The following is a 17,140-nucleotide window of genomic DNA, read 5'->3' as shown; positions in this document are numbered from 1 at the left end:
GTCATGCAGAGAAGAGGTATAGGTGCTAGAACTATAGTCCAGACAGAGCTTTTCACCTTGGGGCTTGGCTATTTCCAGCTTTACCCTACTGGAGGCAGAACCTTGCTGCATTCCTGGCAACTGGGCTTGGGATCAGGGGCCTTCTTCCAGCTCCTGACAGTATGAGAGCCTTGGCCACCCCCATCAGGACATAGCACCTCATTTGAGGAGGAAGGAATGTAGCAGTCTAATGTGGAGGCAGATGCTGGTTGGGTGGGGTTCCAGGCAATAGATGGGGGGCCTCCAGGAGACCCCTCTATGGTTTGACCACACAGATCACATACACACATCTACCTACTGGGCTTTTGATGCTGATGAGGAAGTAATACAGTGTCATGGAGTTTTAACAGAGCTGAGAGAGGACATTGAGTTCCTCTTTGATGGGGTTCTGGGGACAGCAGAAGCCTAGAGAACCAGCAGGCTTCTGAGACTGACTGTCTATTCGAAAGGAGGGGAACATTAGCCTGCAGCATCCAGAGTGCATTCCACCCACAGAGGACCAGGGCATAGAGCAGGACTGCAGCCTCCTTTCTAACTCTCCTCTCCACTCACTGTTCCCTGGCCTCTGCACGGCTGCACAAAAAGAAACACAAAACAAAACCAGAGGAAATCCACACGGCCCAGGCTCATCCTCTCCAACCGGGCATTTTATGGCTTAGGGGCTGTTTCTTCATCTGTAGGATGCTGCTAACGATAGAAAAAAGTAGACCAGTGCACCCACACAGAGAAACAGATAGCCTACAGCCGAGTGTGTTCCTGCCTTGTCTGAGTGTGGGGCCAGGTCACTCTATCTGTCAGCCCACCTGTGTCCTTGGTGGGATAGGCAGCAGTGATCTGTGCTCACAGGTGTCAGCCCAAGCTAACCTGGTTGGCCATGGACTCCAGCCTCCCTGCCATCAAATAGCACATTGGGCTGGGCGGTGGTGGCACACACTTTTAATCCCAGCACTCAGGAGGCAGAGGCGGGGGATCTCTAAATTCAAGGACAGCCTGGTCTACGAAGCTAGTTCCAGGACAGCTAGGGCTATACAGAGAAACCTTGTCTCAAAAAAACAAACAAAAAAACACATTGGAGAGGGTGAGCCCAGGTTGTGTGGACTTCCTATGTTTCTTCTGAAGCTATGGAGGATGCAGGTTGTAGTGAAAGATGAAAGGAGTCAGGAGGGAAAAGGAAGGCAGAGGATGGGCTGCAGATAAGACCCACTCTTCAGGGGCACGCCCTCAGTGACCTACTTCCCCCAGCTAGGCCCCTCCCAGCTTGCACCACCTCTCAAAAATGCCACCCAATTATGAATCTATCAGTGAATTAAGCCACAGTGAGCTCAGAGCCTTTGTGACTCCACCTCCCTGGCCCATCAGCAGTCAACTGAGCCTTTACACAAGAATCTCGGGGAACATTTCAGATTCAAGCAGAAAGCTGAGATCCTCAGCCAGCCAGCCCCAGGACTTCCCAGATTTGGCTCTGCCATGTCTGTAGCCTCACCTGCTGCCACCATGCACCCCTGAAAGCACCAGTAGGGGTGACCTTCCCACCCCACCCCCAAGTTCTCCTGAAAAGGCAGACTCACTCTTGCTCTTGCCTGTCCTGTCCTCAAGGGCACCTCCTCTAGGCCACCCTCAGCAGTCTTTGTGCCCTCAGAGCTCCTGTGTTGCATCTCTGTCTAAAGGAGTCAAGAATACACTGGGCTTGGTGGCAGAGCACACCTTCAATCCCAGCACTCGAGAGGCAGAGGCAGGCGGATCTCTGAGTTCGAGGCCAGCCAGGGCTACACAGAGAAACCCTGCATGAAAACAAAAACACAAAGAAGTCAAGAATGTTCCCTGATCTATTTCTCCTGCACCACTAGCTGTTACCCACTCAGGGCCTGGCAGAAGCCAGGAACTCAAACAGGTGTCTAAGGTCTAGAGAGGAAATGGAGGTCTGAGTCCCTTTCCTTAGGGCTTTGGTGCTTGGCAGAGGCCAGGGTGCCACGAGCTCACTTGTGTCCATATGGTTTCTTTTCCAGTGATAGCTGAGCAGCTATAGGCCTGGGGTGAGTTTTTGTGGACTGGGCTGGGATGAGCTGTACACTAAGGGTCTGGAGCCCAAGGTACAAGCCAAGTGTATCTATGCGAGGCACCTGCCTCTCGTCTCACTGGGTTGGTATCTGAGGACACAGAGCTAGTGATGCCCCAGAAACAAGTGGCCATATCTGGTCATGGGGTGTGTAGCATCCAAGGGTGGGGTTGAAGGAGGAGGGAGAGGAGGAAACCACTGGCTTGAGGTCATGTTTTGTCATGTGATCCCCATTTTGAGAAGTCTGGATACCGAGAGTCCTCCATTCTGCCACTGAAGAAATAGGGTTAGAACCTGTTGAAGGTCACCTCTACCCAGGGTGAAGGAGAACAGTTCTGTAGAAGTCACCTAGGAAAAGAGGCTTTTGAGTCCTCACTCCTCACTATGAGACAATTGGCAGTTAATGATTGTGAAGGAGGGGTGTCATTTTAAAACTCAGTGAGGCACACACGCACTATCAAAGTAGGAGGGGGACATGAGGAAATGAATGAAGGGCTTCAGCAGGAGAGAGAGAGGGATGATAAAGGGTAATAGGGAAGAAAATGACCAAAATATATTGTATATATGAGTGAAACTGTCAAAGAATAAATCAAAAGAGAAACAGCAATGATGTGTCTTGGAGCCAATCTTTAAATCTGTGTGATCCTTGAGATTGTGACTCCCTGAGCCTGTATCCTTATCTGTCTTTTTTTTTTGTTGTTGTTGTTGTTTGTTTTGTTTTGTTTTTTTGTTTTTCGAGACAGGGTTTCTCTGTGTAGCTTTGCACCTTTCCTGGATCTTGCTCTGTAAACCAGGCTGGCCTCGAACTCACAGAGATCCGCCTGCCTCTGCCTCCCAAGTGCTGGGATTAAAGGTGTGCGCCACCACTGCCTGGCCCTTATCTGTCTTAATGGCTCACACACAAGACATGCTTTGTATGTGCCAGCTGCTATTTTTGTTTTTTGTTTTTGTTTTGTTTGTTTTTTCTATATTTCACTGAATCTCCACTAGCCCCTGAGTCAGGAACCTACTTTTCCAGATGCAAGAAGATGACAGGAACAGTATGCTGCCCTCTTATCCAGGATCTAGGCCTTGTGCTTTTTTTTTGGACAAGATTTCTCTGTGTAGCCCTGGCTGTCCTGGAACTGGATTTTTAGACCAGGCTAACCTCAAACTCACAGAGATTTGCCTGTCTCTGCTTCCCAAATGCTGGGAATAAAAGCATGAGCTGAGGTGCCCCACTGACAGTTTTTTTTTTCCACAGCTGGGTATTAACATTTGAATTGTAATTATAACAATGCTGCTGCGTCCCTGTTCCTTCTCTCCTACCTGTAAGTGCCACCCAAAGACCAGCAGGTTGAATTCTGCTACACTCACCCTCCATTCCCCCACCCGCAGCCCTGTCCCCACAGTGCTGGCCAAATGGAACCCCTCTTGCCCACACTTTGCAGGTGTTTGGCAACCTGGACCAGGTACGGATGACCTCAGAGGGCTCTGACTGCCGCTGCAAATGCATCATGAGACCATTGAGCAAGGATGCATGCAGCCGGGTACGCAGTGGGCGTGGACGAGTAGAGGACTTCTACTCTGTGGAAACGCTAAGTTCAGGGACCGACTGCCGCTGCTCTTGCACTGCTCCGCCTTCCTCACTCAACCCCTGTGAGAATGAGTGGAAGATGGAAAAACTCAAGAAGCAGGCACCTGAGCTACTCAAGGTAGGCTGACACAGTGAGGGGGTTGGCCTGGCTCTCTTATGACATCAGTATCACAAGTCAGCAAACTGAGGCTTCCTGGGTGAAACCAGCTGAAGTCATTGGGGCCCCTTGAATCACTTACCGTCCTGGGTGTCATCTAAACCGTTTACCTTCACCTGGCTGTATTACAAATGCTGGGGTACTTTATTATTATTTTGCTTGTTTTGTCTTGCTTTTTGAGACAAGGTCATATTCTGTTGCCCATGTTGGCCTGGAATTTACTGTATATAGAGGGATAACCAGCCTGGAATTTGCAGCAGTCCTGCCTCTGCTGCCTGAATTCTGGAATTATAGGCATATGCCATCATACTAGGCTTGCTTTTGTTTATTTTAATTGGGATAGGGGTTCATGTATACCAGACTTGCCTTAAACTTCCTATGTAGCCCAAGACAACCTTTGAACTTCTGATCTTCCTACCTCTACTTACCAAGTACTGATATTACATGTGGGCAGTACCATGCCAGTGCTCGGTGTGCCAGGTGGGGCTAGGATTTGAGCTCAGGTCCTATTGTATCTAAATCATACATCTAAACCACCTGCTCTTTTGCCTTTCTCTAAAGGACCACTTTGTTGGACCTTATTAAGGGCAAGTTTGTTTCGTATCTTATACATTTTTTTAATCTTAAAATGTATATGAGTGTTTTGCCTACATGTATATAAGTGCATCACATGCGTGTCTGCTGCCCATGGAGGCCAGAATTGGGCATCAGATCCCCTGGAACTGGAGTTACAGATGCTGGGAGCTGAATCCAGTTTCTCTGCAAGAGTAGCAAGTGGTCTTAACTGCTGCACCATCTCTATACTCCCCTCTTGATATCTTTGTAAGTCTTTTCTCTTACAGTTTCTTTCAAACATACATCTCATTGGCCTGTTTAGTGTCAGAAACCATGAATGGTCTGAGATGCTAACCTGACTTGTATAAGTTTACAAGATGACATATCCCTGGATGCTAGTGGAAGGTCACAGACAAAGGACTTCATGACTCCCAGCTAATCTCCATTCTCCTTCACTGGTTTGCTGTGCTTCAGCATACTGTATTCAGTGTGGTGTGGAATAGAAGAACCCTTTAGTTTCAGAGAACTAAAACCTGTGTCATTTCCTGCAGGAAAATGCTGTCTTATGACCCAAGCTTACTCACTCTAACTAGGTGATTCCAAAGTAAGATGGTTGGATCCTTTGCATGCAAGATACACAGAGAAGCAAGAGGCCCATGAAGTGCTGTCTCCAGGATTTGGCTAAAAATGTTTTCTTTAAATTTAACTTTAGGAGCCGGGCAGGCCAGCCTGGTCTACATACTGAGTTCCAGGACAGCCAAGGCTACACAGAGAAACCCTGTCTTGGAAAAACAAAAACAAAAACAGAAACAAACAAACAAAAAATTAACTTACGTTTATTTTTGTACTACATAAATTTACGCCAAAATTATTAAACTTGGAGGGAGTAGCACATTTTAAGCCAGTGACCGTCTAACAGTTTGGCAGTGTCTGGATCACACTGTCTCCCTGGGGTCTCCCCAGTGCCCTGTGAACTCCAGCATCTAACCCACAGGCCTGTCTGCAGTTACAGGGACAAAATCAGTTTCTTCTCAAGTCAGTGGTCCAATAACTGGAGGTTCTGTTGTTTTGACTTGTGGATCCAAGATCTCAGACTGTAACCCAGACTGACCTTGTACTTGTAGCAACACTCCTCCTGCCTCAGTCTCCCAAGTACTGGGCTTACAGGCATGCCCTATCATGCTCAGCTTCTGCAGCTGAGTTGTGAGCATGCTCACTATGAAGTCGTACAGTGCCTTTTGTCTAAAGGCTGCCTCGTATCATCTCTGTTAGAACCCTTTTAGGAAGGGAGTGTATAGTGTCAGCTTTACTTGTAATGGTCTCTGAATCCAAAGAAAGGATATAAATAGCCTGAAATAACAGAGGGGAGTGACAAGACTGAGCCCCAAATTCTCTGTTGCAGTCACTTGCCCACCTAAAAGGTCACGAGGCTGAGGTTCCCACCAAGCCATTGTCCCTTAGGCCTTCTCAGTGCCTAGCAGACACAGGGTCTTGGCCTGGCCTTAGAGATAGCGTTACCCTACCAGGTAGAGCATGCAAGAGGTGGGAGAGATTACCTACAGGGTACCCAGGGAAACCCTAAAATGAGAACGGGGCAGAGGCAGTGGGAGCCAGTACAAGGGTTTCTCCCACTCAGTTGGCTCTGCTGCCCTCAGCAAGAAGTTTGTGTAAACATCCCAGGGAGGGAATTTAGAGGACCCCTCGGGTACAGAATTTGCCTTGCAGCCCACCTCTCTATCCAAGTCCCTTCACCCATGCTAATAACTCCAGCTGTGGTCTAGCCTAGGCTACATAGCTGTATAAGAAAGGGGATGCTATCTTGACCCATTTCTTGGGTAGACTGGCCAAGAAAAATGTCTCTTACTACTTCTTTCTTTTTGTTTTTGGGCATGGGCCAGGCATAGCCCCATCCTTGAGGAGTCACCAGGCTTCTAAGGGCACAGCTGCTGACCCCAACAATGTGCTCTGTGCTGGGCCAGGGGCTGTGGGAGCCACAAAGTGGGGATAACATTGGGCATGGCCTGAGGGATGCATAGGAGTCCTCAGGCAGACAGCATTCTGGACAGAGGTTGGTGGAATGCTCTGACAGGGGATGCTTCCCAGCCTTCTCTCTCCCTCAGTTTAGTCCCATGGCTACCTGTCACTTTCTCATGTATATGGCTTCTTCTGATACTATCTGTAGTGAAGGTCCAATTTAAAGTGGGCGGGAGAGCTAGAGGCGGGGCTTAGTGGTTAAGAACACTGCTGTTCTTCCAGAGAACCTGGGTTCTATTCCCATCACCCACACGCCAGCTCACAACTGTCTGTAACTCCTGTTTCAAGGAGTCTGACAAACTCATATAGACATACCTGCAGGTGAAACACCATTGTACATAAAGTAAAAATAAATAAATAATTTTTTTTTTAAAAAAGAGGCTCTCTGTTGGGCTTGAGAGATCGCTCAGCAATTAAGAGCTCTTGGCTCCATCTTCAGAGGACCAGAGTTTGGTTCCCTACACTCAGGTTGAACAGCTTACTACCTGTAATTCTAGCTCTAGGGGATCTGACACCCTCTTCTGGCTGCTGAGTACACCTGTACTCATGTAAACACACACACACACAATTAAAAACTACAATAAGTCTTTACAAAAAAACTGAGGTTTAAAAGTCTGTCGATGCCAGGTGTAATGTGTCACACCTTTAATCCCAGCACTTGGGAGGCACAGGCAGGATGATCTCTGAGTTGGAGGCCAGCCTGGGCTACAGAGTGAGTTCTAGGACAGGCAAAGAGTAAGACCTTGTCTTGAAAAACAAACACCAGAGTCTGTCAAGGACTAATACTTTGTGAAGTAGTCTAGAAATGGGCTTTGGATAAATGGAGCTGGAGTACAGTTCAGTGCTAGAGCACTTGCTTAGCATGCATCAGTTCCTCCTCAGTGCAGAAAAGGGAAAGGGAGAAAGAGAGGAACAAGAAGAGGAAGGGGCTGGGGGGAGGGGCTCGATGGGTCAAGTGTTTGCTCTGCAAGCATGAGGACCTGAGTTTGGATCTCCAGCACAGCCAGGCGTGGAGGCACATGCTTATAACCCAGTGCTGGTGGAGCCAGGCGTGGAGGCACATGCTTGTAACCCAGTGCTGGTGGAGCCAGGCGTGGAGGCACATGCTTGTAACCCAGTGCTGGTGGAGCCAGGCGTGGAGGCACATGCTTGTAACCCTGCTGGTGGAGGCAGAGACAGAAGAATCCTGGAGCTTACTGACCAGTCAATCTAGCCAAAATGGTGACTTCCAGGTTCCCTGTCTCAGGAGATAAGATGGAGATTGTTAGGAGACACCTAACATTGACCTATAGCCTCCATAGTCAAGCTCCCCTGTATTGGGATCGAGGAGAGAGAAATGAAGGAAAGAAAGGAGAGAAAGCAAGCATACCAAACATCCAAGCCCAGGATCTTCTGAGAGTCACAAATAAAATTGCTCTGCCAAGTGGGTACAAAGCATCATGGAAAACTAAAACCTCTTCTGTTCTCTACGGATTTTTGCCACAGCAGGCGCCACAAGCAGTTTGTGCCCACGCCGCTCACACAGCAGTAAAAGAAGTAGAACTCCGTAACCCAGCTCGCCCAGCTCTGAGCACAGGCCACACCTCTGCTCCACCAGTGTATGCTCCTTCTCTAGAGCTCAGTTCAAACAATACTAATCTACTGGGGCTGAAGGGGTGGCGCCTCGCTTAAGAGCACTGGCTCCTCTCGTAAAGGACCAAGGTTTTATTCCCAGCACACACGTGGTAGCTCACAAACATCTGTAACTCCAGTTTCAGGGGATCCAATGGCCTCTTCTGGCCTCCACAGCACCCGCATGATATACAGACTTACATGCAGACAAAACACCCATACACATAAAATTAAAATCTAAATAAGAAAAAGTAAAAAGGTCCATACTTTGGGTTGGATTATCAATTGAATCAAGCAGGCCCGTCAGCCAGAGACTCATGACCAAGAAGCCTGTTATAAAAGCGCTCCCCAGAGACACTACAACAAAGTACATAAAGCAGGGCCATGAGGGGAGACCTCCCAAGTAAAAATGTGGCCCCAAGCCAAGGGACAACTGCAGCCTGGCTCCTCAGGAGCCCACAGCCATCAGTCACCCCTCAGGACTGCCTCTGGGGAGCATACTGACTGTGTCTTTGGAGTTCACTACTTTGTCATTCAGGAGGGAGGTTTGCACAGAGAGGATGGTCACTGTGCAAAAGGCAGGGGAAGCTCCCATGTTCCATCATGCAGAAGGGTGATTGTGGGTGATATCAGTTAACTGTCTATTTTAAAATATTTTACCAGAGAATAATCCCATCACAAAGAAACTGGGGATATATGTATCCCCCACGTGTTAGAGATGTGACCCAATGGTAAGATATTTCCTAGATATTTCCTTCATATCCATCCCCATCACTTCAAAAAGAAAACACAAATGTGCATATTTGTAAAAATGCATCAATAAAATCTTATCTGCTCCTTGTCCTGTGATTATGAGTTGGCTGCAGCCCAAGCCACTATGAGACTCTGGGATTCTGGGCTTCTCTCCTGCAGTGGAGCTCCTTTTGTGCCCTCTGCCTGCTATGTTCATATCCTAGCTTAACCATCTGTCTCCCTACTCCACCCCCCACCTCCAGCTGCAGTCTATGGTGGATCTCCTGGAGGGTGCTCTATACAGCATGGATCTGATGAAAGTACATGCCTACATCCACAAGGTAGCCTCCCAGATGAACGCGCTGGAGGAGGTAAGAGCAGGGCAGGGCCTGGGGCCCAGGGCTGTATCCAAGGGGGCCTGAGATATTCTGTTTCACCCTGGTGGCCACAGGAAGCAGAACAGAGCTCCAGCAGGGAGCTGGGAAGGGAGGTGTAGGCTGCAGGGTCCTGTCTTTGGGAAGAGGTCTGGGGGTTTCCAGGACCCAAGGAAGCCGAAAGCCTGGATGAGGAAACTGAGGTACTATTTGGTAGCATGGAAGGAGTGTTGAGGAGGTGCTGCCAACATCAGGGTCCACACTGCACAACTCTAGGGTACCATTCACAGAGAAGTACCATATCAGTGGTGCCTCAGGGTTGGTACAACGTAGCAGAACTGATCAAACCTCCCTCCCTAGGTGTCACAGTCCCAGTACTTCTGACTGGACAGGCTGTGTATTCTATAGGACTACCCTCTGGGTACAAGAACAGTTGAATAAGCCTGGAGGTCCAGGCTGAAGGTTCAAGGATTGCCTCTCCCCTGGCATCGCCTGGCCTCCACCCATTTCCTGCATCCGGCCTCTGCTGAGCACTAGGGGTCTAGGGACATGCCACTGCCAGGAGCAGGCGTGGGGACTTCCTTTCCCAGCTTCCTTTCCAGAGGGAGGTGGTAACTGGGCATCCTGTGCCATGGGAGGGAAGACTGACCCCTGATTAAACCCCAAGCTGGGGGTCAGAGTGACAGGGATCATCTGAGACCTGTCGGATCATCTCCTCCTGGCTGATCCCAGGCCAGCTTGGGAAGCTGACATGAGAATTTTTCCTGGGCACAGTATTACCTATACATGCTCTCACACTGCTGTGTGGCTACCCTCCACCGAACTTTCCTCTTGTTATCTCTGGAAATGCAAACTGGTGCCTCATAGCTCTGAGTCTGCTGATTGTCTCTTTAACAAGTTTGGTTTGAGTGCTGGGATCACAAGCAAGCACTACCACTCCCAGCTTTGAAAAAGTAATATTAAATTAACGGACTATTGGAGACTTTCAGGGGCCACCCTTAGAGACAGGCTAACTAAATTATGGCCTAGGCATACAGTGGCATATTATGCATCCATGAAAAGGAGTTGGGAATGCTCTGTAGACAGATACGGAACTATTCTCAAAATAAGCTGTTAAGTGAAAAATACAAGTGTTGAAAAACTGTGTGTGTGTGTGTATTTGTCCCTATCATAAAAATATGTAACATTGTCATCACTGAAAAATAAATAAGAGTAAGAGGGACTTATTTATTTATCTCTATTTATTTAGTTGAGAGGGTCTCACTATGTGTCCTTGGCTGTTCTGAAACTGCCTATGTAGACCAGGCTGGCCTCAGACTCACAGAGATCCACCTGCCTTTGCCTCCCTAGTGCTGGGATTCAAGGCATGTGCCACCATACCTGGCCTACTTATATCTTTTTCGTTTATTAATATAAACATATATTACCTATGTTTTATTCATTTGTTAATGAGAATAAAAATCATTAACTACAGGGCCTTATAGGACATACTTTCTTCCCCCTGTTCACCAGTCCCACTTGTATCTATGCCTCTCAAGTCTTGATGGACACGTTGGTGTGCCCCTCTAGAGTGGCAGCTCAGAAGCAGCAGGGCCAGGAATGACCATGAATCCTGCCCCACAGAGCATCAAGGGCAACCTGAGCCAGCAGAGTGAGACAGTGAAAGACAGCATGCGTCACCTCAGTGAGCAGCTGAAGAGCTATGAGAACCAGTCAGCCATCATGATGAGCATTAAGAAGGAACTGTCCAGCCTAGGCCTCCAGTTGCTGCAGAGGGATGCCGCTGCCGTCCCTGCCGCTGCTCCTGCCTCAAGCCCTGACAGCAAAGATCAGGTGAGACCTCTGCTCTGATCACAGGGACAGAAGATGGCTAGGCTTGAGAACACAGGCTTGTATGTGTTTGGAGCCTTAGGAGAGAGCTAACAGAAAGCACAGCAGGAGAGTCCCTGGTGTGCAGGGCAAGAACTGGACAGTGTCTATTTCCACTTTGTGGCTAGCACAGGCAAGCTAGGGCAGACTTGTCGATTCAGTCCAGAGGGATGGCTGGCCCCTAAACTTCGTATTTATTCTTATCCCCAGTTACCAAAGTACTGGAAATGAGGTTGTGGGAACCTCCCTCTGGCCCTAGAAGAGCAAGCTAGCTTTCCTGCTTCTAGCCTCTCCTGCTGTGGCTGGCCCTGGGTGGGTACAGAGTAAATGGGCAGTACCTCAGGGACCCCTGAAGACTAATACCATCTGACCCACAGCAGACAGCATGTCTTTGCACAGACTTTCCCCCTTGTTCTAGTAGATCCTTTTGTTCTAATTTGTCTTCAGAAGTATTACTGTGATAAAGACCATGACCAAAACCAATGGGGGAAGAAAGGGTTTATTTCATCTTACATACTCAGGTCATACTCCATCACTGAGGAAAGTCAGGGTGGGAACTCAAAGCAGGAACTGAAGCAGAGGCCATAAAGGAATACTGTTTACTGGCCTCCTCAGCCTGCTTTCTCATGTAGCCCAGGACCACTTGCATAGGGGTAGCACCATCCACAGTGGGCTGGGTCCATCAAATCTATCACTAATCAGGAAAATGCCTGCAGACTTGCCTACAAAGCCACTTTGGTGGAGGCATTTTCCCAGTTGAGGTTCTCTCTTCCCAGATCACCCTAGCTTGTGTCAAGCTGGCAAAAAAAAAAAAAGACAAAAAGAAAAAAAAAGGAAAGAAAAAAGAAAAAGCCAGCACACCCCTGCAGGCAAAAAAATTGACCTCCTGCTTTCTAGTTAAGTTCGGAAGTAAAAGTTCTTTCCTTGGGTGGCACTCAGAGTGTGTCACTTGGCCATGAGTGCAACAAGTAGCCACCCTTTTGGTGCCCCTCAGATCAGTCATCCATGGGCAGGACACAAGCCAGTAGCCTCATTTTCTGGTGATATTTTTAGGAGTCATCCTCTGAACTTGACTTCCTCACATACAATATTAGTTCATCCTATAACCTGTAAGTAGAATTGACCTCCTGCCTACTTGGCACATGAAGAAACATGGAAAGAGGTTACAGGGAGGGGGTGTGGCTGAGCCAGGGCTGCAGCCGGCCTACGTGACTGCCTAGCTCTGGCCCTTCCTCCTCAACTTGCAACCTCCTGTGCTGACAATGTAGTAGTGGGACTTGTTGACCGCAAGTGGGACTGCCTAGACACAATAAAGCATGAGGAAGCCTGTGCCTTGGCCAGGAGCTGGCTGCCTGCTCTGAGATGCCAGTTGTACAAGTGCAAGCGAGTCCCAGTTTGGCCGCTGCTCAGAAGGCGTCAGATACTGTACAAGCTTTATCTGCCTCTCGCACAGGGGTGGTGTCCCAGGCCCTGTGTTCTTGTGCCAAGCCAGCCTCAGAGCATTTGAGTGGGAAGTGAAAATAACAAAGCTCACAAAATGTTAGACACGGCATTCCTTAGGGCTAGCCAGACCAACATGGGACTGAAAGGCTTTTCAGGATGCTAGGATTTCAAGGCTAACATGGGAAGCATTCTGGGTGCTCTGTAAAGGGACCCAAGAACCTCACCCTTTCCCATACACTAAGATCAATGAGTGAGAGACAGGACTAGGAGGCCTGCTCAGGAGCCAAGCTGTCAGTGAAGCCAGGAGAACAAGTGGACAGGAGTTGGGAATGAGTATGTAACCCACCAGATTGGGTCTCAAGTCTGCAGAGGAACCAGAATGCTAAGGAGAGAAACAGAGGCAGACAAATTATGAATATATCTACAACTTGACAAACACTGTGACCACCTCCAGCTCCCACACTGAGCTTCTGTGACTCGCAGCCCATCAGTTTACAGTCACCCAAGTCTGAGACTTCCACTCTTCTCAGGACACAGCTGGAGGGCAAGGCAAAGACCTCAACAAATATGGCAGCATGCAAAAGAGCTTCTCAGACAAGGGCCTTGCAAAGCCTCCCAAGGAGAAGCTGCTGAAAGTGGAGAAGCTGAGGAAGGAGAGCCTCAAGGGCAAAATACCCCACCCCTCAGCCAGGCCCCGTGCCCTGGCCCAGCAGCAGTCAGTGATCCGAGGCTTCACCTACTACAAGGCGGGCAGGCAGGAGGCCAAGCAAGAAGCACCCAAGGCCACGGCTGGTGAGTGGAAGGGAGTGGGGAGGGATGACCAACTCCAGAGATCCACCTGCCTTCTCAGCAGCCACAAAGCCACAGATCTCAATACATTGTTTACTTTTGTAGGGTCCTTTGCTCAATCACATACTGGGTAGAAGACCCCAGGCAGGGTTGCTGATAAGGAAATAATAGAGGCAATACAAGGGGCCTCTCTTAGTACTTACAGTTGTCCTCACTTTTTCTGTACTTTGTTTTGTTCAAAGATTTGCTACCAGTCAGCTATGTACCAGATGACAGAGTGAGGTGGACACGGGACCCCTACAGAGCTTGCAGTTCTGTGGGAGGAACGGCACTCACGACAGTGGAGGTGGGAGAACATGGGGCTTCCAGGGAGTGAGATGGGCCCTTGGGGAACCCTCTCGCTTCTGCACTGGCCTCTCCATTTCTCTCACTTGTCATCTTCCCGAAGAAGAGCCCACAGACCCTGCACTTTTCCTGCCAACTTGTTCCCTGGTGTCTCCACCTGGGTCACAGCAAAGGGCTTCGCAAGAAGTAACTGGGTTCTTCCGAAGGCAGGGAGGTGGAGCAGTTAGAGCTTAATATTCTTCAAGAATTCCCTCCCATCAGGTTCAGTGGTGAAATCCCAGGCACTCAAGAGGTTGAGGCAGAAGTTCAAGGTCAGCCTGAGCTACACAGTAAGAGCCTGACTCACACAACAAAAAAGCATACCCCAGGCTTGGTAGCATTGGCCTGTAAATTGCAGCTAGTAAGTGCCAAGGCTAGAATATTGTTTGTTGTTGTTTTAAAGATGTGTTTATTTATTTAACGTACATTGGGCTTTGCCTGCATGTATGTCTGTAGGAAGGTGTCAGATCCTCCGAAACTGGAGTTTTAGACAGTTTTAGACATGTGAGCTGCCATGTGGATTTTGGGAATTGAACCTCAGTCCTTTGGAAGAGGAGCCAGTGTTCTTAAGCTCTGAGCCATCTCTCCAGCCCCTAGAGTATTATTTTAAGTTCAAGGTCTCCCTAGGACACAGAGTGATTTCAAGACTAAGCTAGGTGACTGAGACCCTGTCTCAGAGTGCAAAGAGGGCTGAGGATGTAGCTTAGTGTAGAGATAAGACAATGCTTATCTAGCACGCCCAAGACCTTACTTACAAGATTAAATTCCCACCTCAGGTACTGGCAAAATAGCTCAGTCAATAAAGTACTTGCCTCAAAAGCATGAGATCCTAAATTTGATACCCAAAAGCCACATTTTAAAAGATACCGAGTATGGTAGCACACACGTGTTTGTTTGTTTGTTTTTATTGTTGTTGTTTTGATTTGTTTTTTGATTGTTGTTAACTTATTTATTTTTATTTTATGTGCATTGGTATTTTCCTGCATGTATGCCTGTATGAGGATGTCAGATCCCCTAGAACTGGAATTACAAAGGGCTGTGAGCTTCCATGTAGGTGCTGGGAATTGAACCTGGGTCCTCTGAAGAGCAACTAGTGTTCTTAACTGCTGAGCCATCTCTCCAGTCCCCCCCCCCCTTTAAAATAATATTTTATTTTTTAGAGATTTATTTATTTTATGTACATTGGTGTTTTGCCTGCATGCATGTCTGTGTGAGGATGCCAGAACCCGTGGAACTGAAGTTACAAACAGTTATAAACTCCATGTGGGTGCTGGGAATTGAATCTGGGTCCTCTGGAATAGTAGTCAGTGCTTTTAACCACTGAGCCTTTTTTCCAGGATGGTAGCACACATTTGTAATCCCAACACTGGGATTACAAGAAGATCCCTCAGGCTCACTAGCGAGCCAGTCTAGCCTAACTAGTTGTCTCAAAGGATATGGATAATATTTCTGAGGATGATATCAAAAGTTGTCCTCTGGCTTCCATACACATATGCACCTCATACATTTGTTGAAAGAGAGACGGACACACTAGAAAAGAAAAGGTCCCTTCATTTCTGAGCCCTTTAAGGTTTCACATACCTCCCAATCCCTGATGCCAGCTGCTGTCCTTGAATCCTGCCAGCTCAGCCTGGCACAACACAGGGCCTCTGACCCCTGGCTGGGCCACTGCCCAGGCACAGCTTTGATATCTGACTCTGCCAAAGAAGGCCTGTGGGAACGGACCTCTCAGATTCCGTTTTATTTATTTCTTAATAGATTATAATCAAATAAGAATTATTTAATATAAATTAACAGTTTATGCTTTAAACTAGTATCTGAATAGCCAGATGACTAGTATTAACTTGTATTCCTTAACATAGAGAACATATGAACTCAGACATTAAAAACCAAACATACATGTGGCCACATTTTCATTCATACCTACAGAGTAGACAGACAGGCTGACAAGGCCATGCTCCCTGTGGATAGCCTGACCAAAGAGTCTTTGCTCCCACTGGGTCCCAAGTATGGGGACAGAGTGGCCTGCCCAACTGCAGCCAAGCCTGTGCCAATGGTGGGGACCCAGAAGGTAGAAACGCAGCTAGAGAAGTAAGTATCCGAGGTGGGGCAGAGGCAGGGGCGTGGGTCTCTAGTCTAGAACTGACAAGACACTGGCTGCATCTATCCCTTCCTAGCTTGAGGTAACAAACACTAGGTGAGGGAGGCTCAATGCTATCAAGGTCCCTAGGAAGGTGACTGAGAGAAAGTCTACAATCCTGAACAAGGAGTTTTGCCCCTGGAACTAAGTTTAAGGCCTGACAGAGTTGGAACAATGTACTTAACACTTAGGCCACATGTTTGCAGAGTCAGTGGAGATGTTTTGTATACATACTCCTCTAATCAGCACTATGGTTATGGCACTCATTTCTACAGAGATGGGAACACAAGGGGTGAGAGCTTGTTATTAAAAACTCACCCAGTAAAGGAGTGGCAGAGCTGGGCCCCAGGCCAGAGTGATCATCAGAAAGGCCTATCCTGTTTACTAGAAAGTCTTCTTATCTCCTACCTGAGGCCTTTCAACTCCTCCATGATCAGAGACGCCCCTGAGGAGGTCTGTGGCAGACCTGTGCGTCAGCACTGCTGGGGCATGGGCACTGGGTCCTCTTTTCCCTGCAGACAACACTCTCAAGGGCACTTCCTGGCTGGAGAAACTACCACCCAAGATGGAGGCCAAGCTTCTGGAGCCGAACTCTGCCAAACGTGATGGAGTCAGGCTGCAGGCTTCAGAAGGAGCCAGCTTGGCCCCCGACATCTCCACTTTCACCCTGGCTCCCATCAGCACTCCCTGGCCCTCTGAGCCACCGTTGCATCCAGAAGGCCCCAGCCAAGGTGAGTGAGTTTCCTAAGAGTCAGAAATCGCAGCTCATGACTAAATCCAGCTCATGTCTTGTTTGGCTCCTGATCCAAGAACGTTCAGCGTTATCAAATTATTGATTTTTTTGTTCGGTTTGTCGCTGTTTTGGGTTTTAGTTATTTTGAGGCAAGGTCTCAGTGTAGCTCAGGCTATCCTGGAGCTCACACCCTTCTGCCTTAGCGCCTTAGTGTTGGGATTATAGACATGTGCCACCATGCCTGACGTACTTTGAAATTTTTTATTTCATTTTTATTTATTTTTTAATTAATTTATTTATTATGTATACAGCATGTATAACTGCACACCAGAAGAGGGCGCCAGATCTCATTACAGATGGTTGTGAGCCACCATGTGGGTGCTGGGAATTGAACTCAGGACCTCTGGAAGAACAGTCAGTGCTCTTAACCTCTGAGCCATCTCTCCAGCTCCCCAATTTTTTATTTTTTTTAAACGTGTGTGTGTGTGTGTGTGTGTGTGTGTGTGTGTGTGTGTGTAGAGAGAGAGAGAGTGAGAGAGAGAGATCCTTTCTATCACTTCTAGCTATTCTTTTTTTGAGGCAAGGTCTCTCCCTAAACCCGTGACTTGTGTTTTCTTGGCCAGGCTGAAAGCCAGAAAATTCCAGCAA

General features: G+C 48.1%; 1 protein-coding gene across 1 annotated transcript in view; it reads left to right on the top strand.

The window, feature by feature from the left end:
* The window catches only part of Olfml2a (olfactomedin like 2A), a 31,534-nt gene that overhangs the window by 4,787 nt on the left and 9,607 nt on the right, over positions 1–17,140 (top strand). Inside the window, exons 2-6 of the mRNA XM_028856774.2 lie at positions 3,526–3,789; positions 9,024–9,131; positions 10,758–10,967; positions 12,977–13,238; positions 16,278–16,490. Coding sequence (XP_028712607.1) covers positions 3,526–3,789; positions 9,024–9,131; positions 10,758–10,967; positions 12,977–13,238; positions 16,278–16,490 — 1,057 coding nt within the window. The remainder of the gene's footprint in view (positions 1–3,525; positions 3,790–9,023; positions 9,132–10,757; positions 10,968–12,976; positions 13,239–16,277; positions 16,491–17,140) is intronic.

This window comes from Peromyscus leucopus, chromosome 4 (assembly GCF_004664715.2).
Source record: "Peromyscus leucopus breed LL Stock chromosome 4, UCI_PerLeu_2.1, whole genome shotgun sequence".
Taxonomy (NCBI): Eukaryota; Metazoa; Chordata; class Mammalia; order Rodentia; family Cricetidae; genus Peromyscus; species Peromyscus leucopus.
Note: the sequence above shows the minus strand (reverse complement) of the source record. Positions and strands in the feature narration are given on the sequence as shown.